General features: G+C 42.8%; 1 protein-coding gene across 4 annotated transcripts in view; it reads right to left on the reverse strand.

The window, feature by feature from the left end:
- The window catches only part of PLEKHG1 (pleckstrin homology and RhoGEF domain containing G1), a 228,882-nt gene that overhangs the window by 85,451 nt on the left and 116,606 nt on the right, over positions 1 to 26,825 (reverse strand). Inside the window, exon 2 of one of the 4 annotated variants that reach the window (XM_039530892.1) lies at positions 10,238 to 10,443. The exons of the other annotated variants lie outside the window; for them this stretch is intronic. Within the exon in view, the coding sequence (XP_039386826.1) occupies positions 10,238 to 10,247 (10 nt within the window). The 5' untranslated portion in view covers positions 10,248 to 10,443. The remainder of the gene's footprint in view (positions 1 to 10,237; positions 10,444 to 26,825) is intronic. 4 annotated transcript variants of the gene reach the window in all.

Below are 26,825 nucleotides of genomic sequence, written 5' to 3' on the forward strand. Positions count from 1 at the left end.
CCAGTGCATACCTCCCTGTGGCCAGAATGGTCTCCCGCCTTAATCCCACCCTGACAGGGGTCCCAGATTTTCCATATTGCAAGTCTGGGCACCCTATTCCTGGCTCTTCACCTTTGCAGGATTTCGTATTCTCAGTGCAGGGTCAATGGAGGCTTTCACCTGTTCTCAAATTGCCTGTGAGCTCTTCAGTGCCACTCTCTCTTTTGTTCTGCCTGCGCTGGATAACTAGCACTAGAAAAGGCATTTAAACACTGTAATAATAGATTAGCTTTGCCTTGGCCTAGCAGGGAGAGTGAAGAAAAGTTGCAAAACTGAATAGCCAGGAATGTGATTTTTTCTCCCATCTCCTATGAGGGGAGGAGATGGTATTTCATGTCACACTCAAGGCCCAGCAGAAATCAGCTGGGTTTCCAGCTGGTGGCACTTAATTCTCAGAACGGGCAATGGAGAATGTATCTATGGAAGCAGGCCCAACTCTGGCCTGCATAGGAGGTAGCTTTTACACCATTTTTGAAGCCATTCCTTATGCTCAGAATTCCCTCCCGCTCCTTGTGCGTCAAATGACCTCTGTCTCTATTTAAATTTGTACTCGAAGGCCATGAATAATTTTCACCTGCACCTACTGCTCTGCCAGGGTGAGGGTCCCATTTGTAATGGGGTAGATCAGCTGCTTATGAGCCATGAGGATACCAGCTAGGCCAGTGGTTCTCAAACTTTTGCACTGGTGACCCCTTTCACACAGCAAGCCTCTGAATGCGACCCTCCCCCTTATAAGTTAAAAACATTTTTAATGTATTCAACACCATTATAAATGCTGGAGGCAGAGTGGGGTTTGGGGTTGAGGCTGACAGCTCGCAACCTCCAGTTTGAGAACCCAAGTTAGGCTCTATCATTACAAAGATACGTGAACCCAAATGCTCAAAAATCAGAAGACGGATAAAGAGAAGCCCACATTTTAAAAAATCTCATTACTTATACGACAATCTCACGATTTTTTTTGGCTGCTTGGAGCTAGCTGTCCCCCCACCCCACCCCTTTCCCTATCTTATCTATTTGGGTTGTAAACACTTTGGGGCACAGATTATATCTTGCTGTGCTAGTATAGTGCCTAGCACAAGGATGCCATCAGTGGTGCCATGAGGAGCGATGGAAATACAAATTAACAATAATATACTCACACAGTGGCTGCTAAGTTCTTTAACTTTTACCCACAAAAATCTTACGGCTTGATTTGTGCACAGTGGGGGCTGACAGGGTGCCAATAGAAGCTCCTTGATTCCCAGTCATTTGGCTCAGGCATAAATTAAATCTGCCCCCTTACAGCTTTAATTTATGCTTATGGCATAAGGTCCATCAGGTACCCAACACCAGCAAAGAACTGGGTGCAGCAGATCCCTCTTGTACCTCCTGCACACATCCATTTACCTTGCTGTTCCTGAAACACCCACTGCCTGGCATAAGGGAAAGCAAGGGAGATTCAGCCTAAACAGGGAATTCTCCAATAGGAATCTTTGGACACTTTAAATTCATTTTGCACTACATAAATAAACTTGAAGAACTGCAGAATCCAGCCCCTGAGTTCACACCATGTTATTAAAATATTTATGACACTAATAAAGTTCATAGTGGTACAGAAAAAGGGTAGCTGGGATAATGGGGTAGGAAGTAATTTTTATCCTAGTCCATGTTTCATTTCATTTGGTTTTTGGCTGTTTTTCTGAGGGCTACAGGGTTTTTTTTTTTCCTATGGAGTATTCAGAAGTCTTTGGGTTTGACTACCATAAAAACTGTGTTAATAAATCATGATCAAGTGTAAAAATATTTTTTTTTCCATTTAAAAACAAAGCCTTGTCTTTCTAAACTTAATTAGCAAACTGAGTTTACAGAGGCTGGGGTGATGTCATTCTATAATTCATCATGATTAGTTAAGAACTTACTGAAAAAGATAGGTTCCGTTCAGCAATATTAAAAAAACCCATAATTCAACAGTAAGAGTACACTCAGGCTCAAGTTCTTCTGTAGGACACGCTGACATCCTCACTGAAAGTGCAGTGTAATGTATTAATAACTCTCTGCAATGCAGTAGCTATTTAATCTGTATACAGCACTGCAGAGATTTCTAACAAAAGACATGTATCATGTGCTACTGATGCATTGCAACACAAGTAAAATGTACGCACCTAACAGTCCAGTTACAGGCCTTTCAAAAATATGGCTCACTCTCATTGTGAATTTATTTTGGAAAAATAAAAACTGTCACCTTATTGTTAGTCCCTCTGCAGCCTAGTTTAAACTAAACCAATTTTCATACAGGTACATACATAGGAGTAAATACACTGTTCTCTCTAAAGGAGATTACAGTACAGTTAGCAAAGCTTTAATATTCCTTTCTTCCCCAAGTGGCATTCAGTGCAGAAGGTGAATGGTAAAATGTTTGACAGGATGCTGCTTGAATTCTTAACAAGTATGTACATTGCAGAACTTTTATCCCATTACATTAATGGTAACTCGTCTTTATTCACAGTCCCTTTCCTGTGCCCACTGCTACAGAGGGAAATGCACAGTTGCTATGATGTTAGAAGACACCTTCCTAGTCTACATTACATCTTTGTAACCATGGTTGGACATAAACTTCTTTCTTTCATTGGCCCCTCCCTCGTTCAGTCTACTGCTCTAAGCAAAACCCCTACCATGCTGATAAAGCACTGGTTATCTGCATATTCAGCCTCATTTCAACCAGACTAAAATGTGGCTGAAGTTTGCCACCTTTCAAATTCAACTACAGTAGCATTAGGGCACAGGAATTCTTGCTTGTCTCTCCATGCATGAACACAACACACTTGGTTCCTTTATTCTGCCCATTGTTTTCTGAGATTAAATTAATTCTTGGCTATAAATAGGCATTCAGAATTTTAGATGTCAAATAACAAATGCACTCTAAAAAGGCATCACCTTTTCAATAACTGCACTGTGCAGCTTTAACAAATAATTCTTAAGCAGAAAAGTTATACTTAGTAAGATAATCTAATTATGCCACCAAGAAAATGGCCTCTCTCTAGAATTCATCTCTTATATTGTAACTTTGAGGAATTCACAACTCAAAACATTCAACATAATAGATACCATTAAAAAAGCATTTTAAAAATGTTAACTTTTAAGCTCTTCCACTAAAAAAAATAATAATAATAATAATTACTAAACAAATGCATTTTGCAAAAGCCAGTTCTTTGAATAGTTGCCTTTCTTCAAAGTTAGATTTGGGGTAGGGATGAGTTTCAGTGGAATTAAAAAAACAAAAACAAACAAAAAAAACCAAACCGAGGACAACTCATTGTTTTTGCTGATAGAGACTACCATGGCTACCACTCTGAAACCTGTCACCATGCAAAGTGGAATTAAAATTGATCTCACCTTCCACTTCCAGCTAAATTATTTCACTAATTTGTTTTGAATTGGAAGCACCTTCTAGAACAGGGGTGGGCAAACTTTTTGGCCTGAGGGCCACATCTGGGTATGGAAATTTTATGGCAGGCCATGAATGCTCACAAAATTGGGGGCTGGAGTGTGGGACGGGGTGAGGGCTCCAGCTGGGGATGCAGGCTCTGGGCTGGGGCCGGAAATGAGGAGCTCAGGATGCGGGAGAGGGCTCTGGGCTAGGGCAGTGGGTTGGGGCATGGGAGGGGGTGTGAGGGCTCCGACTGGGGATGCAAGCTTGGAGTGGGGGACTGGGGATGAGGGGTTGTGGGAGGGGGATCTGGGCTGCCAGTGCTCTGGGCTGGGACTGGTGGGTTTGGAGGGTGGGAGAGGGATCAGGGCTGGGGCCAGGGCCGGGGCACGGGAGGGAGTCAGGGGTGCAAACTCCAGGCAGTGCTTACCTCAAGCAGCTCCCAGAAGCAGCGGCATGTCCTCCTCTCCAGCTCCTATGCAGAGGCACAGCCAGGAGGCTCTGCACGCTGCCCCATCTGCAGGTGGCACCCCTGCAGCTTCTATTGGCTGTGGTTCCCAGCCAATGGGAGCTGCAGGGGCTGCACTCGGGGCAGGGGCAGCGTGCAGAGCGGAGCCCCCTGGCTGCCCCTACGTGTAGGAGCCAGAGAGGGGACATGCTGCTGCTTCTGGGAGCCGTGTGGAGCCACAGCACTCACGGAGCGGGGCAAACCCCCAACCCCGCTCCCTGGCCAAAGCAGGAGTTCGAGGGCTGAATTAAATTGTCTGAATGGGCGGATGTGGCTGTAGTTTGCCCACCCCTGTTCTAGAAGCCTCTGCATCTCAGAATGCTTGGTGATTGAAATAATACTGAAGTAATAAAACTGAGTCAGTAGTAACAGTAAAAATTCTTGCCTTTGAACTTCCTAAGTGTAATTTGGATAAGAAAACAAAAACAGCTTGCACTTTTATTTGTTTGGGAGGAAGGATGGCCCTGTTCTTAAGTCACAGGAGTGGGAGTCAGGAAATATGTGCTCTGTTTCCTTCCCTCTCAATCACAGACTCACTCCGTTACCTTAGGTAAATCACAACTTCTCTAGGCCTAATCTACTGAAAGGGGATAACCTTTTCTTAGCTTGCAGGGCTTAATTACGGCCTGTTCCAAAGCCCATTGAAGTCAGATGGAGTTTTTCCAATAACTGATAAATAAGCCAGGCCTCTAGTAAAAGTTTCCAAATGAGCATGAGATTTTTAGAATGAAAGGTGATATAAAAGTTTAAAGTATTATTATGAATTGTTGTAGTAAAGAATAAAAAATTGTATTTCTTATTGGCAAAACCTGACTTCAAGTAAGATAAAACTGCAGTTTTCCCAATTAATTGCTATGTGTAATTTTAACTGGAAGAATTACCTGGGCAAGTATTCTGAAAACTATTTTTTAAAAAGAAAAAACTTTGCAGGAACAGTTTCTAAGCAGCACACTGCCCCTCTATTCCTCCTCTTCCGCAATGTATGTGTGGGTACTTTATACAAACTTTGTCCAAAAGTCTAACAACTGAATTGCAGCAAAGTACTTGGCCATACCAGAAGGTCAATCTGCTCTCAGTACTAGCACACAAGAGAGCTGCAGCTTGTTAATCATCTGTATTTTTCAGTCGGAAGCCAACCCTCACTTCCACTTTGCTGTTGATCCTAGAAAGTCCATCTAACACCCTGACCTTCCCCTTAAATCCTTGGTAGTCTTCCACTGTGTTGTTACTGAGCTTAACATGTCCCCATGAAATCTGTTTCATGGGAGGAAAAAATAGAACAGCATCACAGAGGTGTGTTCAAAGAGGTAAGAAAGTTTGAGGGAGCTGCTTTGAAAACTTCTATAATGTTTAATACAGCAGGCTTGGTATTACTTTTTACCACTATTATTATTTATTGCAGGCAAATCATTGAAAACAACAATTCTCAGGCCAAAATTTTCTCACAGCTTTGCACTCATCTGTTGTAACTAATAAACAAGGGCAAGAAAGATGATCTTAGAAGATCAGTGCCACAAATCCATGTGCAGATTACACTAATACTTACAGTAACCCATGCTCCTTTCAATATCTAAGATTAACAATTCCAGGATTCACACTTATTACATTATTATTCACAAAATATTACAGGGCAGCAAGTAAATAGATTTGATGTAAAACTCAGGAACTACTTAGTTGATTCCTTCTGCCAAGAGTGTTCCTCTGAACTTTCTTCTTACAAAAACAATGAGCTTTCTGGCTAAGATCAAGCAAATCAACTTAATATCAAATACACCTTCTATGCAGGAACTGCATTCCTTTTTTGCAGACAGCTACATGCAATTATTTTATGGATCTTAAAAGATTTCATTCTCTAACTTCCATGATCCTATGAAAAAGGTCACACATTTTAATAGAACCTTATATTAAATGCGCACCACACACTTTTTCCTCACTGTGCTATATGGAAACTTAGCAAAGAGGTATCTTAAAAGTTCTAGTGGCAATGTGATTTTTTTAAATAATTTTTTCAATCAGGAAAAACAACCAAACAAAAAATCCAGAATTAGAAAGGAAAAAGGAAAACCTTGAAATTATCTTGTTCATAAAAATGTGCTGCCTCAAGTTATGAGACAGTATCAGGTAAGGGAAAATCCAATTAAAATGTTGAGTAAACCTGTCACATGACAAGTGCCTGAAGCTGTCTCTCTCTGCTTCATTTACTCCAATGCTAATTACAGAATCATAGAATCATAGAATTCAAGATCAGAAGGGACCATTATGATCATCTAGTCTGACCTCCTGCAAGATGCAGGCCACATAAGCCGATCCACCCACTCCTTAGCAAGTGACCCCTGCCCCATGCTTCGGAGGAAGGCGAAAAACCTCCAGGGCCATTGCCAATCTTCCCTGGAGGAAAATTCCTTCCCGACCCCAAATATGGCGGTCAGCTGAACCCCGAGCATGCGGGCAAGACTCTCCAGCCAAACCCTCTGGAAAAGGTTATATTATACCAGGCACTTAATTGACCTATTGACTAAGCCCGTTATCCTATCATACCATCCCCTCCATAAACTTATCTAGCTTAATCTTAAAGTCATGGAGGTCCTTCGCCCCCACTGTTTCCCTCGGTAGACTGTTCCAGTATTGCACTCCCCTGATGGTTAGAAACCTTCGTCTAATTTCAAGCCTGAATTTCCTGACTGTCAGTTTATATCCGTTCGTCCTTGTGTCCACATTAGCACTGAGCTGAAATAATTCTTCTCCTTCCCTGGTATTTATCCCTCTGATATATTTAAAGAGTGTAATCATATCTCCTCTTATCCTTCTTTTGGTTAAGGAAAACAAACCGAGCTCCTCAAGTCTCCTTTCATACGAAAGGCCTTCCATTCCTCGGATCATTCTAGTGGCCCTTCTTTGTACCTGTTCCAGTTTGAATTCATCCTTCTTAAACATGGGAGACCAAAACTGCACACAATACTCCAAATGAGGTCTCACCAACGCCTTATATAACGGGACTAGCACCTCCTTATCCCTACTAGAAATACCTCGCCTAATGCAACCCAAGACCGCATTAGCTTTTTTAACGGCCACATCACATTGCCTACTCATAGTCATCTTGCGATCAACCAGGACTCTTAGGTCCTTCTCCTCCTCCGTTACTTCCAACTGGTGCGTCCCTAGCTTATAACTAAAGTTCTTGTTAGACATCCCTAAGTGCATAACCTTACACTTCTCACTATTGAATTTCATCCTGTTACTAATACTCCAGTTTACAAGGTCCTCTAAATCACCCTGGAGAATATCCCGATCCTCTTCCGAATTGACAATACCCCCCAACTTGGTGTCATCCGCAAACTTTATCAGCCCACTCCTACTCTTGGTTCCCAGGTCAGCAATAAATAGATTGAATAAAATCGGACTCAAAACCGAGCCTTGAGGAACTCCGCTGGTAACCCCCCTCCAACCGGACAGTTCCCCCTTCAATACTACCCTCTGCAGTCTCCCCTTTAACCAGCTCCTTATCCACCTCTGGATTTTCATTTCGATCCCCATCTTTTCCAATTTAACCAGTAATTCTTCATGCGGTACCGTATCAAACGCCTTACTGAAATCCAGATATATGAGATCCACCGCGTTTCCCTTGTCTAAAAAATCTGTTACTCTCTCAAAGAAGGAGATCAAGTTGGTTTGGCACGATCTACCTTTCGTAAATCCATGCTGTAATCTATCCCAGTTGCCATCGGCCTCATGCTCCGGAACCACTCTCTCTTTTAAGATTTTTTCCATGACTTTGCATACTACAGATGTTAGACTAACAGGCCTATAATTCCCCGGGTCACTTTTTTTCCCCTTCTTGAAGATAGGAACTACATTAGCTAATCTCCAGTCAGTCGGTACAATCCCCGAATTTAGGGATTTATTAAAGATTATCGCTAATGGGCTAGCAATATCCCTCGCCAATTCCCTTAATATTCTAGGATGAAGATTATCCGGGCCCCCCGATTTACTTCCGTTAAGCTGTTCAAGTTTGGCTTCTACCTCAGATACCGTAATGTCTACCCCCATATCTTCATTCCCATCGGTCCCTCTATCACTATTCCTTAGCCCTTCATTAGCCTCATTAAACACTGAGGCAAAGTATTCGTTCAGATATTGTGCCATTCCAAGATTATCCCTAATCTCCACTCCATTTAAAGTTTTAAGCGGTCCCACTTCTTCTTTCTTGGTTTTCTTCCTATTTATATGGCTAAAAAACCGTTTGCTATTGGTTTTAATCCCCTTCACTAGGTCCATCTCCACTCGTCGCTTTGCCTTTCTCACAGCTTCCCTGCACCCTCTGACCTCAATAAGGTAGGCTTCCTTGCTGATCCCTCCCATTTTCCACTCCTGGTACGCTTTCTGTTTTTTCTTAATGACCCCTCTAAGACGCTTGCTCATCCAGCTCGGTCTAAAACTGCTACCTACGAGCCGTTTCCGCCTTCTCGGGATACATGCCTCTGACAACTCCTGCAACTTCAACCTGAAGTAACCCCAGGCGTCATCTGCCCTTAGATCCCTAAATATGTTAGCCCAGTCCACTTCCCTAACTAGTCGCCTTAATTTAGTAAAATTAGCCCTTTTGAAATCATACACCCTAGTCTCAGATGCACTATTGATTATCCTCCCATTTATTTGGAAACGAATTAGCTCATGATCACTCGAGCCAAGGTTGTCCCCTACAACAATGTCCTCAACAAGGTCCTCGTTACTCACCAAAATCAAATCTAAAATGGCATCCCCCCTCGTCGGTTCAGCAACCACTTGATGAAGGAATTCATTAGCTATCACGTCTAGGAAAAGCTGAGCCCTATTATTATTACTAGCATTTGTTTCCCAATCTATATCTGGGAAGTTAAAGTCCCCCATGATCAAGCAGTTCCTATTAGTGTTTACCTCCTTAAAAACATTAAAGAGCTCTCTATCCATCTCTAAGCTAGATCCTGGCGGTCTATAGCACACCCCAATCACTATCCTGGATGAGGCTCTGGTAGTTTTCTTCCCCAATGTGACCATTGCCCAAACAGACTCTGTATTGTCCATTGCAGCGCTAGTTATCTCATTACATTTTACCTCATTATTGATATACAGTGCTACTCCCCCACCTTTACCTTTGCATCGGTCTTTCCTAAACAGCACATACCCTTCCATACCTGTACTCCAGTCATGGCTACCGTTCCACCATGTTTCGGTTATTCCTACGATATCCGGTTTCAATTCCCGGACCAGGAGCTCCAGTTCCTCCATTTTGTTACCTAAGCTTCTCGCATTGGTGAACAAACATCCTAATTTTTCCTGTTGGGCTCCTCTCACTCTTTTCACCCAACTCGGTAGGGACACAGTACTTCCAGTATGACTTGTAGATCTAGAATCTGTCCCCCCCCTCTTCCTTACACGTAACCGCCCCCCTCTGGCTATATCTGTTGTTATCTTGTTGTCCTCACTCCCAATGTGAAAATTTGGCGTGGAGAGCACTAGGACCTCTCCCGACCGTCTCCCCCCATACAGTCTACACCATGCTACTTTTCTGTCACATTTCCCAAACATAATATAAACATTTATTTTAAATTAGAAGGTATATACTGGTCCAGATTGTCCACATACACTTGAATGCTTGGGCTATCTTCAAGTTGGCCCATACAGTGTGAATAACTGGATTTATAGCTAACAGTATTCAGTAAGCAAGCAGTCAAAAAGCATACACACATTCAATTTCTTAGCATGCTGAGCAACTTCGGTTTAGGTTCCTATTGAAATCCCTCTTGTTAACAAGTACCTCAATGTGGATTTATTTTCTGGGATCTTCTCTTTCACATGAGGCATTTTTCTCTGCCTGTTCAAAAAGTGAGATTTAACCCTATGGGGGGCAGGGTGGTATGGTGAGGGAGAAGCGGAGGGGTTGGTTGTTGTTTTTTTTTTTGTGGTAAGGGGGTGTTTAAATCTTCCAATCTTTAAATTAGAGATGGGAACCAAACTAAAAACCCAGATCCAGCAATCCACTCCCCTACGCCAAGCTCTGGGGAAGTTCAGCTCTGGATGCAAACCTTACGGTAAAGGCTAATTTTTGTTAATTATGGACAGAGATTTTAAACCTTTACTGTAGTAATTTTAGGAATTGCTAAACTAACTGAAACTTGGAGGACATCTTTTGTTTCAGGTAAGTTTTTAAATAATTAAAGTCACCCAACTCTCCATCCTACATAAATATGAATTCCTAGTAAATTCAGTGTATGGCATGCCATTTAAGAGGCACTCTTGCCACTTACCTGTAGGCATTGTTCCTTAAAATGAAGACCAAGAAAGTAACATCTATTTTTTTTCTAGATCCTGTGATCAAAATAAGAACTTTAAGCTGCAAATCCTCAATGAAGCTTCTCCTGTCTTTTTCATGCCTTTCCTTCATTTCAAATGGAGTTTCCTAACTTCTCCTGAGACAAGCTTCCACTTAATATTCCACCATGGATCTCATGAACTGGAAAGAAAATAAAGAAATCCTTCGACATTCTTTTTTCTTCTGCAATAGGTAAAGGGCTCAGCTGAAAAAACTTTCCTAGGAGATACACCACCTACCACTGAGAGACTGGTAAGGCAACCTGTCACAAATGGTATAGCAGAACAGAAAAATCCTCCTCCCTCCCCCCTACTTTCTACCCCACACTTCCTCAAATCCCAGTTATAAGGAGGCTACAAGTTTAAAATCAGTTTCTCTTGCTCTGTCCAGACATACTTATAGCTATCAGACTTTTCATTGCTGAACAATGCTTCACATTCACTATTGAGCTCTGAAGCACAGTGAATCTCTAGGAGGCCACTATATTGGTATTATTTCACAGAGTACAGCCTGTTACCACAGCTATTAGCTGACATGCTCACTTTTCAAATCCCAATCTCTCTGGAAACCCTGACTACTATTATTTTATTACAAAGAGCCACATGTTAAAAGGAGTGGCTAAGGTTTCCCCTATTCCTCTTCTTTTGCTTTAAAAATATATTCAGGTTCTCCTTAAAAAGGTCTCTTTTTTACAGTAAATGTACAGAAATAATTTATCCATTTTAAGAAATACATATAACTTAAAAAGTCTTAGCAAAAGCTTTAACATTTAAGTCAGTAACAAAGAAGAAAGATCATCAACTATGACTATTTTTACCAGATATTTAAATACATTAACTGATTTGGAATCAGCAGTTCTAAATAACCTCTTAATTAAACTTATTACAATTTAAAGTGTTATCCTATTTGATAGAACCTGCTTTTTTAAAATAAAAAAAATAATCTAATTGGTTTTTCCGCTGGTTGTCTTCTTTCTTTCCATTACATTTTACATGAAGCCAGGGATGTGACTAATATTTAATAATGGTATTTTTGCAATCAGACTCCATTAATCACCTAATAAAATAAATTATAGCAATATGGCCATATTTTCTCTTAACACAAATAGTCCAAAGAAAGAACAATTGGTTCATTATACTTGTGTGTTTGGCCAATATAATCTGATATTGCATTTATAGTTACTGTAGTTTCAACTGTAAACTCTTTCAGCTGTCTAAAAAAAATCCCCAATTTACTAATCCAAAATACAGGACTCAAGTATGAATTGAACATGCCAATTATAAATTAATTGCAGGATATTTTCAAGACTAAAACATGTTTTTAGGTAGCTTTCATTTCCTGTAACTAGAGCAGAATTATTTTAAAACATCATCAACAACAACGGCTTCCAAGCACAAATAGCTTGGATATCCAACAACAAGGAAAGCCAAGTTGACCATAGTCATATTGTTGTTATTACTATGGCAATTGTTGCTCTGCTCTGAAAAAGCGTAAGTGCTGCATGGACAAATTGTAACATTTGTGTTTTACATTAAAGAGTAAAATCTGCTACCAGACACAGTAGAGTTATTACTGTAAGACTAAAGGCATTATTCTAGTGACATTACAAATATTACCAGAGGGGCAAATCCTACCCATAACTCCACAGTTGTGGAGGGCTTCTATGGAGCGGAACTGGTGCAACAGGGCAATAGAAGACTTGGGAAGCTGCACAAGATGTCCCTATGCCCTTCACCACCTGGCTCTGATGGGGCTGCCTGTACAATAATGCACAGGAGCGGTCTCCGAGCTGATCTATGGATCCTTCTAGGAGAGGGCTGCACTAGGGGCAGGGAGGGCATTTCAACCTTTACTGAAGGGTTCTGCTGCCTTAGTAGGAGGATCTCCATCCAAATCTCTCCTACTGAGAAACTGAGATTGTAGAGACAAATCCAGTTCCAGCACCCAAATATAAAGAATATGTTCTACATTATTGCTCATATTTACCTCAATAACTGTATCAGCCCCATCAGATTAGCTAGATAAATACATTTTAAGAGTTAAAGAAAAGTGAGTAAATAAGCTGTGTCCCTGACATATCTGTCTTACTCACCAAAACCAAGTATAAACTCTACTCTAAATTTAATCACTACCATAAATGCGTATTGACGTTTTAAAATAAAACAATATAAGTAAAAAAAAAGTACTGGTGTCTAGCAAGAACAAAGTTTTCAACATTAACAAACATAGAAGAGAAATTCTTGACATAAGGGATATTCTGTTGCTAGTGTTTTTCCATCTGCCAACAGGTCAGTTTGGGAAGAACACTGCATGGGTAGAAATGTGTCAAGTTAAAAGGACTTGAAAGAATTATGGAGGTTAGCAAATAAACTGGCCTATCCAAATGACTACTATTATGTTAGTCTTCAGGATTTTGAGTTCCGATTTTCTATATGTAGGATTCTTTTAGCAGTCACTTACTAGTGTAATAGCCATCCAGGAATTGAAGCAAGATCAGAAACTGATTTTTTAGAACTCTTAATGGAGTGACTATTGGTTAATTTGTTATCATGTCTCTGTACCATGAGTAGGGCACTTGGGGACTTTGGGTATTCCAGTGCGAACCTTATTTTCCCATGGCAGGATGTATTTTTAAAATAAAGCTCAATATGAAACTCAAAACAGACAAACGATCATGGTGTATGCCCCAATCCTATTACATTACGAGCCAGCATTCCCCCTCCCCCAACACACACACACACTTTAACCCTATATCTATCTATCTATATATTTTAAAAGAGGTATGTGACTTAGCAACAGTGCATCATTGGACCTCATGTCTGAGAGCACTGATAGTCTGATTTGAAACTATAATATTCCTCTAAACTACCTATTTAGTGGTGTAACTAGCCATCCCTTCACACCGCAGAACAAATATTGACGTTTTAAAATAAAACAATATAAGTAAAAAAAAGTACTGGTGTCTAGCAAGAACAAAGTTTTCAACATTAACAAACATAGAAGAGAAAGCTACATCCGGCCCAGCTCCTGAACTTCTGGCCTGGGAGGCTTGCCCCGGCCCCTCCCCCACAGCCTCAGCTCACTGCGCCGCTGGCGCAATGCTCTGGGCGGCGGGCTGTGACCTCCTGGGGCAGCGCAACTATAGAGCCCAGCCTGACCCGGTGCTCTGTGCTGCGCGGTGCATGGCTGGCTCCATCCAGGCGGCGCGGCTGTCTGTCCTGGTGCAGTCGTGCCACCAGTGCTCCAGGGAGCGCGGTAAGGGGGCAGGGTGCAGGGGGGTTGGATAGAGGGCAGGAGAGTTCGGGGTGGTGGTGGTCAGGGGGCAGGAGTGTGGGTAGGGGTCGGAGCAGTCAGAGGGCGGGGAACAGGGGGAGCTGAAGGGGGGCAGGGGTCCCAGGAGGGCAGTCAGGAAGGAGGGGGGGGTTGAATGTGGCAGCAGGGGACAGTCAGGGGTGGAGGTTCCAGGGGCAGTCAGGGGACAGGGAGCGGGGGGGTGGATGGGGCAGGGGTCTCGGCGGGGGGCGTTAGGAATGTGAGGAGGGGTTGGATAGGGCAGCTGGGGGCAGTCAGGGGTGGAGGTTAAGGGGGAAGTGAGGGGAAAAGGAGAAGGATGGTTGGATGGGGCCGGGGTCTCCACAGTCAGGAAGGAGGGGGTGCTGGATGGGGCAGTGGAGGGCAGTTAGGAGCAGGGGTCTGGGGGCAGTCAGGGGACAGAGAGCAGGAGGGGTGGGGGCCATGCCACACGTGGCTGTTTGGGGAGGCACAGCCTCCCCTAAAAGGTTCTCCATACAATTTCAGAAACCCGATGTGGCCCTTGGGCCAAAAAGTTTGCCTGCCCTGCCCCAGAAGGTGACAGCGGAATCTTCTATTCTCACAATTTTCATTCACTGACAGTATGATGAATTCCACAGAAATGTAAATAAAATAAATAGAACAAACATATGACAGTTTAAGAATATCCTGAAAGCCAAGTCTCCCACAGAATGACAGGGCACACTTGAAATCATCTCCCTCTCCCCTCCCCCTTATTCTAAAGGGAACAGTGGGTGAAATAAGGCATTGGCTTTATTCAAAATTGGCAAGTAATAAACACAATTTACTAGAAAATTTCACACTCTCATTGAGTGGATTTTGCTTAAAAATGCTTTCAGATTTGCCAAAAATATCCACAGAAACTAGATTGGAAAAATGTCCATAGAACATGACAATGTTTCCAGCATTTTTCTACTATGTCTAGTCATCAGACTTTTCCATGACTAGGCCTAATGAAGTATTTCTAACATATTTAACCATGAACTGAAAATAATTTAAAAAAAAGTTTCTCATTATGGTTACAAGTTCAAGAGTATCTTTTGTATTCACTTAGGCCTGGTCTACACTACGGGGGGGTGTCGAACTAAGGTACGCGACTTCAGCTACGCGAATAGCGTAGCTGAAGTCGAACTAACTTAGTTCGACTGACTTACCCGTCCTGACGCCGCGGGATCGAAGTCTGCGGCTCCAAGGTCGACTCCGCCACCGCCGTTCGCAGTGGTGGAGTTCCGGAGTCGACCGGAGCGCGTGGGGAGTTCAAACTATCGCGTCTTGATTAGACGCGATAGTTCGAACTCCGAGAAGTCGAACTCTCCGCGTCAACCCGCGCGGTAAGTATAGACCTACCCTTAGTGGCAAACTCTGTTTTGCTGCTGGGATTTTACAGTATTACTAATGATGTGTTCGGGCCTTGGATAGGGATCTTTTTAATTATTTAAAACTAGATAAATAAAAATAAAATAAAAGACAAATCCTCTAAGGGGGACTATATTCTACCCTGCCCTAAAAATGAACTTGATTTGATTATTTTTTCCCCCACGTATAACTAGTAAACCCTTATTGCTTACTATTTCTTACTTCTCCACTGTAAGACATTTAAATCAGATTGAAAATGAGATTTGAGACTATTGCAACTAATATTTTGGAGTTTATCCCATAAGCATGATTAGTTGGGAGATTGTAAAAGAAAGACTGAAAGAAAAAAAAATAAACGGGATAATTTTTTCCTCCTTAAGTTGGCACATAAGATCACAGATGATTCAGGATCACAATGTAGTTGTCTGTACCGTACACATAGAAACATATTGACTAGTAGCAGCCACATGGATTTTCTGGTTAAATACCACTTTATATTAAATGGCTTCCCTTTTAAACAATGTTAGGAATAAAACAGGACACTGAAGGCAAAAGTTTAGGTTCAAGATTTCAGTTCAGCCTCCTGGTTTCTTTTCCCTGCTCTAACACAGACTTCCTGTATGACCTTGATCAAAATATTAGACACACATTTTCACATTTTAATTTTGGGTGCCCGACTTGGGACACCTGCTAGTCAACAGTGTTGGGCTCTCACAACTACAGCTGCAGTCTAGACGAGCTGTGAGTTCTCAGAACCTCTGAAAAATTAGGCCCCGGGGGCAGATCTTTGGCTAGTACAAATTTTCATAAGGTCATAACTATGACAATTTACTCTAAGTATCTCAAGTTGCACACTCAGAAAGAATCCTCAACCTCTGATGCTACAGCTTCCCTTCCTGCAGCAGTAGGAATTTATAAACCCTATGGGGGTGTAAGGCTAAACTAATATTGGTAAATATTTTGAAAGAAGTTTCTATATGAGGAGACAGTTGTGTTTTAATGAATATAAGCACAGGGGAAGTAGTAAACTGTTACTATCTTCCAGGGCTGCCCAGAGGGGGGGGGGCAAGTGGGGCAATTGGCCCCAGGCCCCACAGGGGCCCCCATGAGAGTTTTTAGGGGCCCCTGGAGCAGGGTCCTTCACTCGCTCTGGGGGCCCCAGAAAACTCTTGTGGGGCCTGGGCTCCCGGAGCTTCTTCTGCTCTGGGTCTTCGGCGGCAATTCGGCAGCGGGAGGTCCTTCTGTTCCGGGACCCGCTGCCGAAGTGCCCCCAAGACCTGCGGTGGGGGGGTCCTTCTGCCCCCGGACCCGCCGCCAAAGTGCTGGGTCTTCGGCAGCAATTTGGTGGCTGGGGCCCCCCACGTCAAAGACTCCAGACCCCCTGAATCCTCTGGGCGGCCCTGCTATCTTCCAACATCTTTTTACATGTTTACTCCTGCTGGTCCTAAATACTAACACTACAGGTTGTTACAACCGGATAGTATCTTGCTTTGCAGTTAAAGGCTGCTGGATGAAAAATTCATCTGTCATCATACCCAGCTGTTACAAAACTGCCATTTATAATGGGATATGTTGAAAAGGTTAAGTAGTGTTGCTATAATGTTGTACTTTCAAGGTTAAAGGGCTCCAGGTGTGATAAAAGTAGGATTGGTGTTAAATTGCAGAAGCCTACAAAAAGATCTAATTGCTTTGATGAATAGAAAACCGTATGACAGAGAGGACTGATGAAGCTCCTTTTTTTATTTTAGGCAACAAAGAACTACATGCACCAGTGATTTGGGAATCCATTTAACAGGTTGGCTTTAAAGTATAGAGTTTGGGGCAAAAGACACCATGCCATTAAAATACAAGTAGTATACAGTTTCAGTAATTGATTCCTTTGTGAATGTTTGAACTTTTGAGTTAAACTGCTTATTACAATGTTCAAGGTGTTTCAGTGTCTCCCTATGAAAGTCAGTTGCTTTGATTTTTCTTGATGACTATCCCCCCCTCAAAGCGTCTCACAAAACCAGAAAAGAATCTTTTGACAGCTTAGAGTTTTCATTGTAAAATGGGGGGGGGGGAAGTCATAATATATGGAGATATACCTATCTCATAGAACTGGAAGGGACCCTGAAAGGTCATTGAGTCCAGCCTCCTGCCTTCATTAGCAGGACCAAGTACTGATTTTTTGCCCCAGATCCCTAAGTGACCCCCCTCAGGGACTGAACTCACAACTGTGGGTTTAGCAGGCCAATGCGCAAACCACTGAGCTATCCCTCCCCCCATTAAGTCCATGGTTTAATTGTGATTAATTAATTTATAAGGCATCTCAAGACATCTGTGCAGGATGCACTTTGTTATTGTGGCAAATCACTGTTCAACTGGATGGGAGGGAACAGTTGTCTCATAAGCAGATTTTTGTAAGTGTACCATATCGTGTTATGCTATGCTAGATTTACACTCCGATCATTCACAAAAGATGTTTCTTTCTGTAGTCCTTACTGTGTACTTACATCCGCCATCAGGAACACCAAGGTCAGGAAGAGAAGAGAGATTCCCTCCAGCTGTGCAAGAGCAGTAGACATATCAACTCCCCAATTCAAAGGACATAAACACAATAAAACCAAATGATTTGTATTGCTTTAAATGGGAGGAGGGGATAATTAAAATCAGCCTAAAAATAAACATGGAAATAGTTAAACAAAAGGTCTGGGTTTGAGAAAACTGGATGATATCCCTTCAATTTGGAAAGAAAACGCATCTAAAAATATGTACCCACTCTAAGTGTCTCTCTCCTATTATGTATAAAAGAAAAACATTTTAAATAGTAGTTATTTGACACCAAAATAATAAATACAGTACATTAAAAATAAATCATGGGTCAGAGTTAAGGTTGTTCTGTTATAAAATTTCCAATTTTTGTAACATTTATTATGTGGACAGAGTCAGATTTATGAAGTCCTTAACTGTTCAGTTATTTGTTTTAAGCACTTGTATTTTGGAAATGATGTGAGAGTTACATTTGTCACTCAGCACGTTAACTTTTTCTTCTTTTTAGAGAGATGAGGTGGAGGGTCACCAGGCCATAAAATTAAAAGAATGAGCAGAGCTTTCCAAGATAATGACTGGGGAATCAACATCTGTATTCCTCTGGCAACCTTGAAATTGTTGTTCAAATGCCCTGTCTACAGTGAAATGCATTATCAGAACCTAATGCATCACGCACGTATGTTTGTAAGGGTTGTAGAAAGCACTTGACTGAATGAGCACACTGTATACAAGTAACAGATCATCCCTATATCTTTGCTTTTGTAATTCAAAGAATTAATCAACAAGGGCAGTCATAGTATACATTCTCCATCAACTTCTGTTCTTTGTCAGCTTCAAAGGATCCAGAATCATATATTTTTTAAAAAACAGCAAATCCTTAAACATTTTACTATGCCTATCCTTGAAAACTTTCTTTTCCATGAGCCATTGGCAACATCCATCTATCTAGCATTATAAAGTGCTCGCCATAGTAGCTGTATACGGATTAAAAGACAGCTATAAGCCTTGTCCTAGATAGTGAGCAAAATATACTTATATTTGTAAATTTTGTGGTATAACAATTTCACTGGGAAGGTAGAGGAAATAAAGGTATAACATTTTAGGGAAAAAATTAAAAAGGAGCCATTTTAAAGTTATTTAATCTCAAAACAAGTTTACTCATTTTATTTAAAAAACGAATGATTTTTACTAAGACTCACATATAAAAACTTACCAGAATGAGGAGTTGTTTTTTTTAAATCTGGAGTTATAAGACGGATCAACTACACTAACAAACCAGACTTGAGACTAGAGCCCTGGCCTCACAGCTCCAAAATCACAGATATCTAACATTACAACTACAGGAACAGCTACCCACCACCAATGGATGCTTATGCATGCTCACATATACACACAGAGACCCCAATCCAGTAAAGCATTTAATTGCATGCATAACTAACCAGAAGCAGTCCATTGATTTCACTGGAATAACTTATTTACTTAAAGATATGGATGTGTTTAGTGGTTGCTGACTTAGGGCCAAAGCACATCCCTACATAAGTCAATTTCAAGGGATCTCATACTGACTTCGGTGGATGTAACTCTCACTGAAATTAATGATAGTAAGACGGTCTCTAAAAGCACCCACAACAAAAAAAAAATCCATGAATAACTTTGCTTAATTACAAGCTATTTTCTCTTAATATATCAAACGCACAATTTTTCAAGGATTGGTAGCTATATGGAACGTTTAAAGTAAGTTAAAGGGAAAGAAAGAAATACTACACAAAAGCCATTTTCAGGACACTTTTTTAAAACGACTTGTAATTCAGAAACGGTTGATTCGTTTTCTTAAATCTTTGCAGAAACATTCTCCCTTTACATTGCCAGAAACTTTGTCTGCAGAGTAAATTTGGCAACATTCAGGCCAAATGTATTTTCCAAAAGTTTTAGGTAGACTAAAATAATACTTTATAACAGATGCTGATTCTGACTAATTACAAAGGGTCTACTACCTATCTGATCTGTATCTATCCACGCACATGCACACACAAAAGAACAAAACATTTGTTACACTGATGCAGAAAGATAATAAAAAATGTACTTCACTTCCAGGGCTTCATATGCCATCTCTTTTATTCTGTCAAAATTATAAACACACTTATCTTTTGAGAAAACCTTCAGGTACAAGGTCACTGAACTATTCAGGCTAAAGCAGTACTTGAAGTATTTGAAAATAGTGGTATGACTTTCCCTCTCAGCCATCCCCCTCTTCCTGAATCCCCCTAATTTCTAGAGAAGTGATGTACAGCATACCCACCAATATGCTCATCCCTTCAGTGCAAGCACTGAAATGCAGAACTGTTTTGTGTAAGCTGTGTATACAATGCAGTTATATAATAATCAACGTAACATCACATTTAATATTCTCAACTCAGGTTGTAAATTGAAGAAATCACGACAAATGATTAATATCTTAGCAGTTTACAGCATAGTCATACATTTGGTATCTAAATGAGCATGGTGCAATGAGCTCACTGGAGCATGATAATTCCATATTTTAGAATGCTACAATGCTGATTTAGGGTAGTAAATACTCCTCTTCAAACTTTTGGCAGCGAAATGCAAAACACTGCTTTGGCTATTTTCTCTTAATATTCAGTTCTGCAATATTTAGAAATTAAAATAAAAGGTATAGTACATTTCCTATTTATTTTAAATGGCTCTGAAGTTTTTTTAAAAAATGCTTATTTATATATTTATATTTATTAAATGTCATTTAAATTAATGGTATATGATACAGAAACCAAAACCACTTAAAATGTAATAAGATTAAGACTATGTTAATAATAAACTGACAAATATCAATACATTATACATTTTTAACAAAGCATTTAAAGATGATCCATTATAGGATTTCATAAAACTGAAACTTAGTAGTTTAGATTCAAAGAGTAAGTGGGTAGGGGAGGCAGTTGAAAATAAGTCAAGAGAAAAAAAGATAAATGCTTACCCATAAAAGGCTCCTTCTACTGCAAAAAACACATTCATTTTTCACAGGCTGGATGCATAAACCTATAAACTACAGTTACTCCAATAAATCAATTATTCATTTTCCAAATGGCAATTGGCTTAAGGCTGCTTTCAAGCATTTTACATATAGAAATGCATCGTGCTGTTGCCAGAAATACATCTGCAAAATGAGCTAAGTGTGCACAGTTCAGAGAGTGCACTCCTGTGATTATTAATTCATTCTCCAAGAAGCAGTATAACTGGTTACTGTCTCAGAGGTGTTTAACACAGTATTAACAAGTGACTAAGTCACCCTCTGATTCCCATTTTAAAACTGCAGTTTTGATACCATACCTGGCAACCTGCCAACACTGCAGGCCTCAAAGTGGTAACAGGCTTAAAAAGGGAAGAATTTTCCCAAAAGAATTTCTTTCAAGTCTGCTGCTCTACAGCATCTTCAATATTCTCAAGGTATGGAATGTTTATTCCAATGCCAGTTTCACATTCCCCCAAGCCAGAAAGCTTTAGAAATCTAAAACCACATATTCAATTTATTTATTTATTTATTTTTAATTTAAGAATCCTCGTGCCTTTCTTTTTATGAGCTTTCTGTCAAGGAACTGCCAATTGTCAAATTATTTGCCTGAGGTATTAACTTGAATTGACTGTATAAACTGCAGAAAGGACAGAGGAAGATGACTTCTTAAAATACTGACGCAAGCATGAACGACAATCTTATTTTTTCAGATATTTTGCATACTGACATCACTAGTTTATATTGAAATTAGAAGTGAAGTACAGAAAAATGGGGGGAGGGAGGATAAGCTGAAGCACAATCTTATTCTCTCCTATCAGGAAATGAAAGAACGAATTAAATATTTTATGACCATATGTAATAATATGAGGATTTAAAAACAAAGTCAAACTTTCTGTGAGCATTCATGTATCCCCTTCCTTTTTCCTTTTCTTTTAAGATTAGGAAAATTAAAAATTAAGCAGAATAATGTCAGATTTTGACACTGATTCATATAACATAAGCCACCAAATGCTTATTTTTATGTCTCGCTCAAGTGCCCATCTTCGCAGTCTCTAGGCCTCAGAGGGAAAGGATGGCCCCATGGTTAGGAGGTAGCCTGGGACTTGAGACACCCGAGTTCAACTCCCTTGGGCATATAACTTGGAGCTTGTCTACACGGTCAGTTAGGGCGCTGCAAGCCAAGGCGTAAACATAAGCGCGTTGCAGGCTATGGCACTGATCTGGCTGTGCAAACCCTGCAATTATGGACTAAAAGTTCCACAGTGCACTTTTACACGCTGCTGTTCAAGCACACTACAGAACTTTAATATGCAGTAGCAGGGTTTACCAGTGTTGCCAACTCTCGTGATTTTTTCCACAAGTGATGGGATTTCAGATGGTTCTGGAGCTTGTGCTGGAGAAGCTCCAGCCCCCTCGGAGGAAGTTTAGTCCTGCTGGAAGCCAGCGGAATCTCTCCCCTGCCGAGGAGGAGGAGGGAGCAAAGAGCCCAGCAGTCAGGGGCAGTTCTAGCCATTTCGCCGCCCCAAGCACGGCGGCACGCTGCGGGGGGTGCTCTGCCGGTCGCCGGTCCTGCGGCTCCGGTGGACCTCCCGCAGACATGCCTGCGGAGGATCCGCTGGTCCTGCGGTTCCGGTGGGCCTCCCGCAGGCGTGCCTGCGGATGCTCCACCAAACCCGCAGGACCAGGAGGTCCTGCAGGAGGTCCGCCTGCAGGAGGTCCGCCGGAGCCGCCTGCCGCCCTCCCGGGGACCAGCAGAGCACCCCCCGCGGCATGCGGCCCCAAGCACGCGCTTGGCGTGCTGGGGCCTGGAGTCGCCCCTGCCAGCAGTTTAGTGCAATCCTGCTCCCTCACCCCCCTCCTGTCAGAAAGTGAGACAGGATAGTACATCTGCTCCTCTCCCTCCCTCCTGTAGCAACTCTGGCCCAGGAAAGACGGGCAGAGGGGAGTTAAGATCCTCTGGAGCTGCCTCCCCAAGCCTAGGAAGGGGGAGAGGGATAGTTCTCCCCCCATCCCCTGCCTGGGCAAGAAGAACCCCCAGAGATGCAGAGGTGAGCCTGGGGGACAGGATTAATTAAGGGCATGGGACAGGCAGATGTAGGGCGTGAGAGCTTCCACACGTGGGGCCAAAATCACCTTCTCCAATATATTTGGGAGAGTGGGCAACACTAATTGTCACACAAGATGGGTAGGAGAAGCTCAAAAATCAAAGGAGACCAAAAAAACATCACTATAATCTTCTTTTAAAAATCTTATGATTATTTTAGCCAATCTCATGATTTGGAGGGCAGGGTCAGACTCATTAGGGTGGCAATACTGCACACAGTGACTTGGTGGGCGGCAGGCTAGGACACTGCAGATGTACATGCTGCCAAGTCTCCATCCGGACAAGCTCTTAGTCTCTCCATGTCTCAGTTCCACAGTAGTGCCCACCAAAATAATAGCACTGCCCTACCTCACAGGGGTGTTGTGAGGATAAATCCATTAAGATTATCAGATGCTTGAATACCTCAGTAATGGGGGCCATATAAAATCACCTAAAATAGAAAAATACCTACAGCTAAATAGACTGATAACTAGTTAGGGTGGGGAAAACTTATTACAGTACTTATGGAAAATCCCCCAGGGTCAGATATTGGTATCCTTACTTTTGCTGAGTAGCACCTTCTTGCATAAGTACCCCCCCCCCCCATTGATTCTGTAGTAGCTCACATTGCAAGTGTATTTCTACCAGAATCTGTCTGGTTTCGAGTCAGCAGGAGTTTAGGGGCTAGGAACCTCAAACAGGATCAAGCCCTTAACATACATACAGAATACACAAGTTTTATAACCAAATTTTATTTATTTATATATCTACAGAGAGAGAGAGAGTGCACAAATGAATATATATTTAAACATAACATTTTTGTAAGTGAGCCATTTTCAAAACTGAAGAGAAGAAATCCAAAATTTGTAAACAAAGAAAACACACTGCTATAGTATAGCTATACAGACCCAAAGCAACTAGACAGATTGGCTTTTTGTTTTTAAAGGAGAAAGGTTGTACAAAGGTGTTCTTTTGAACTGAAGCTGCGTATGCTGCTGCACTTCAGTCAGGAACTAAGAGAGTTATAAACCCCTAAAAAGAAAATGAGGTTTTAAATGGAAATGACAACAGTATCTCATCTAAACTATAGCACAGCCAGCAGATGTTGCTTTCATATAGATTTTTCTGCATGGCTAAAACCTAACTGTTGCTGTAATATATACGGGTGCCTGGGGGCCAATGCACACATTACAACTAAAGGAAGTGTGAAGATATTGTTAGGCGTTAGCAGCCTAGAGGTGACAGATTTGTATGCATACATGATTCAGGATTTTCACAAGAAAGATGAGAGGGGAGCTTTTCCACGTGTGGGCTCCAAGAGAAGAGCTAGTTTAATGTTTGAGGCAGTCATTTATCTAGCTACAACGTGACGCAACTACTCACTTTATACTTTTGGTGGAAGCTGGTAGAGAGGGTTGGGCAGAAAGAAGCTAGGCATTTTATCAAATTGTTCCATTTAAGAGAGTTTATATTTTCACAGACTACCAGGGAGTGCTGCGTCCTGTCCGTGGGAGTGACAAGTGGTTTAGGATGGAAGAGTGAGAGATGGATGGACTGGTTGAGATGAAACTCTGAGATGACCTTTGGGAGACCTTGTCTTTATGGAAAGCTGTATATGACCGGGGTTCTCAACCTTTTTCTTTCTGAAGCCCCCCCCCCCCACACACACACACACACTATAAAAACTCCACAGCCCACCTGTGCCACAACTGTTTTTCTGCATATAAAAGCCAAGACTGGCATTAGGTGGCAGCAAGCAGAGCAATTGCCCAAGGCCCTACACCAGAGAGGGCCCAGCAAAGCTAAGTTGCTCAGACTTTGGCTTCAGCCTCTGATGAGGAGGCCCCAGGCTTCAGCCCTGCATGGCAGGGCTTTGGCTTTCTTCCCTGGGCCCCAATGAGTCTCATGTTGGTGCTGCTTGGCAGCCCCCCAAAAACCTGCTTGGCAGCCCCCCAGGAGGCCATGGACCCTGGTTGAGAACTACTGGTATATGGAGAGGTCAGCCACCATAGCCACCAATTCGCTGATCTGCTGGGCACTAGTGATGGCCACCAGAAAGAGGGCCTGCATGGATAGGTGGGCAAGGAAGCATGTGGCCAGTGATTTGAATGGAGACCAGATAATGGCATACAGCATGAGGCTGAGGTCCCAGCAGGGGGTGGGGGGGCAGGAATAGGGGTAAGGACCAGCAGGAAGCAGTTCATCAGGCCCCTCAGAAACCAGGTAGTTGTAGGGTAGGTAAACACCAACTGTTCATGTGACAGAGGAAGGTGCTGAGTGCCACAAGGTGGACACACATCAAGCTGAGTGTGAGGCCCAAGTTCTTGAGCTCCAGGAGGTAGTCTAGGACAAAGGGCATGGAGATAGCACGGAGGGTTGTGCCCAGGAGGTGAAGGGCTTTCATTTTGTGGTGTAGCATGCCCACTGCGTGTAAGGATACAGAGGACAGGTGCTGAACAGGTGTTGTCTATGTGCGAGTCCCATCCAAAAACTAAGCCATCACTAAGAGTTAGCCTGCATTGGGGTACTAAACCCTGCCATTGTTCTGGGTGAGAGGGTCTGGCAGGGTGGGGCGGCTGATCAGTGAATGGGCTGACAATCTGAATAGATCAGGAAATGAAAACTGTCAGGGCTAGCCTGATGACCCTGGCTCGGTCTCGGTGTATCTTGCAGAAGACCTAGGGAAGGAAAGGAACAGCACACTGAAGGTTGTTGCACCATGGAAGAAGGAGGGTGTCACCCTTGGAGTCCTGACCCCTGGCTCCCTGCAGTTGTAGAGAGAGAACTTGCAGTTTTCATGGGTGGCAAAAGAGGTCCCAAAGGGAGGTGCCCCAGGCCCAGCAGATAAAATGGAGTGTGGGGCTGTGGAGTTGCCACTCGTGGTTGAGGTACCAGGTCCTGCTGAGTGTGTTCATCAGGGAGTTCCATGCCCCCAGGAGGTATGCCACATGGGGCACGATGTTGTGGCAGAGACACCAGTTCCAGAGGTGGATGGTCTGTGTGCAGAGTGACCATAACCTGGTGCTGCCCTGTCTGTACATCACAGTAGTGATATTGTCCGAGAGGATCTGAACATGCTGGTCGCAGAGCAGAGGCAGGAACACGTGGCAGGCCCAGCGGACCGCATGCAACTCTAGTGTGTCGATGTGCATGCATGCCTCCCTGCGAGTCCACTTCCTCTGGACAGCGCGGCTGACCAAGCGTGTGCGCCCCACCCACCCCACCAAGGAGGCGTCTATGGTGAGGGTGGCTGTGGGGATGGCGGATGACGAATGGGATTCCTCAAAGCACTTTGGAAGGATTCATCCACTAAGTAAGGAAGGAGCGGACCCAGCTGGGGATAGTCAAGGATGAGTCCAGGTGGGCAATGTGGGGCCTGCAAACCAAGAACAACCACAGTGCATATGGAGGTGCGTGTGCAGCATCATATCTGTGCAGAACACCATGGAGTCAAAGAGGTAAAGACAACAGTGCACTGTCGCCACCTCAGCGAGGGACGAAGCCATCTGCAGTCAATCATCCAGGTAGGGGAATACAAAGTGCCCCTGACAGTGGAGGTGGGATGCTACAACTGCAAAGACCTTGGTGAAGCCAAATGGAAGGCTCTGAATTGATAGTGGTTGTCACCTACACAGAAGCAGAGGGATTTGCAGTGGATTAGGTGGATGTCAATATGGAAGTATGCATCTTTCATGTCGAGGGCTGCGAACCATGCCCCTCGGGGGGAGGGAGGGAGGGAATAATGGATGCAATCCAGCGTCACCATACAGAACTTGGTCTTTATGATGAAAAGTATTGAATAAGCGGCAATCAAGGAAAGGGTGGAAGCCCCTGTCCTTCTTCAGGATGAGAAAGTACAGGTAGTAGAAGCCCCTGCCAATGAAGGGGGTGCGCATGGGTTCCATAGCGCCCTTCCTGAGGAGGGTGTCCACCTCATGTTGAAGGAGGGTGTCGAAGGCAGGGCTCTCCAGAGAGAATCGGAGAGTGCCTGGTGAGATGGGAAAGTGAGGCATTCTATAGAGTAGCCATGTACTATGATCTCCAATACCCAGTGATCCGTGGTGATCTTGCCCCAGTGGTGGGCAAATAGGGCAAGATGTGCCCTGAAGGTGGCACAGGGGGCCGCAGTCAATGTTGGGGGGCAGGTTTCACACCTCCCAACCGTCACATCAAAATTGGGCATTCTGCTGGTGGTGAGGCGTGGTAGCAGTG

Source organism: Mauremys reevesii, linkage group 3, assembly GCF_016161935.1.
Source record: "Mauremys reevesii isolate NIE-2019 linkage group 3, ASM1616193v1, whole genome shotgun sequence".
In the NCBI taxonomy this organism is placed as follows: Eukaryota; Metazoa; Chordata; order Testudines; family Geoemydidae; genus Mauremys; species Mauremys reevesii.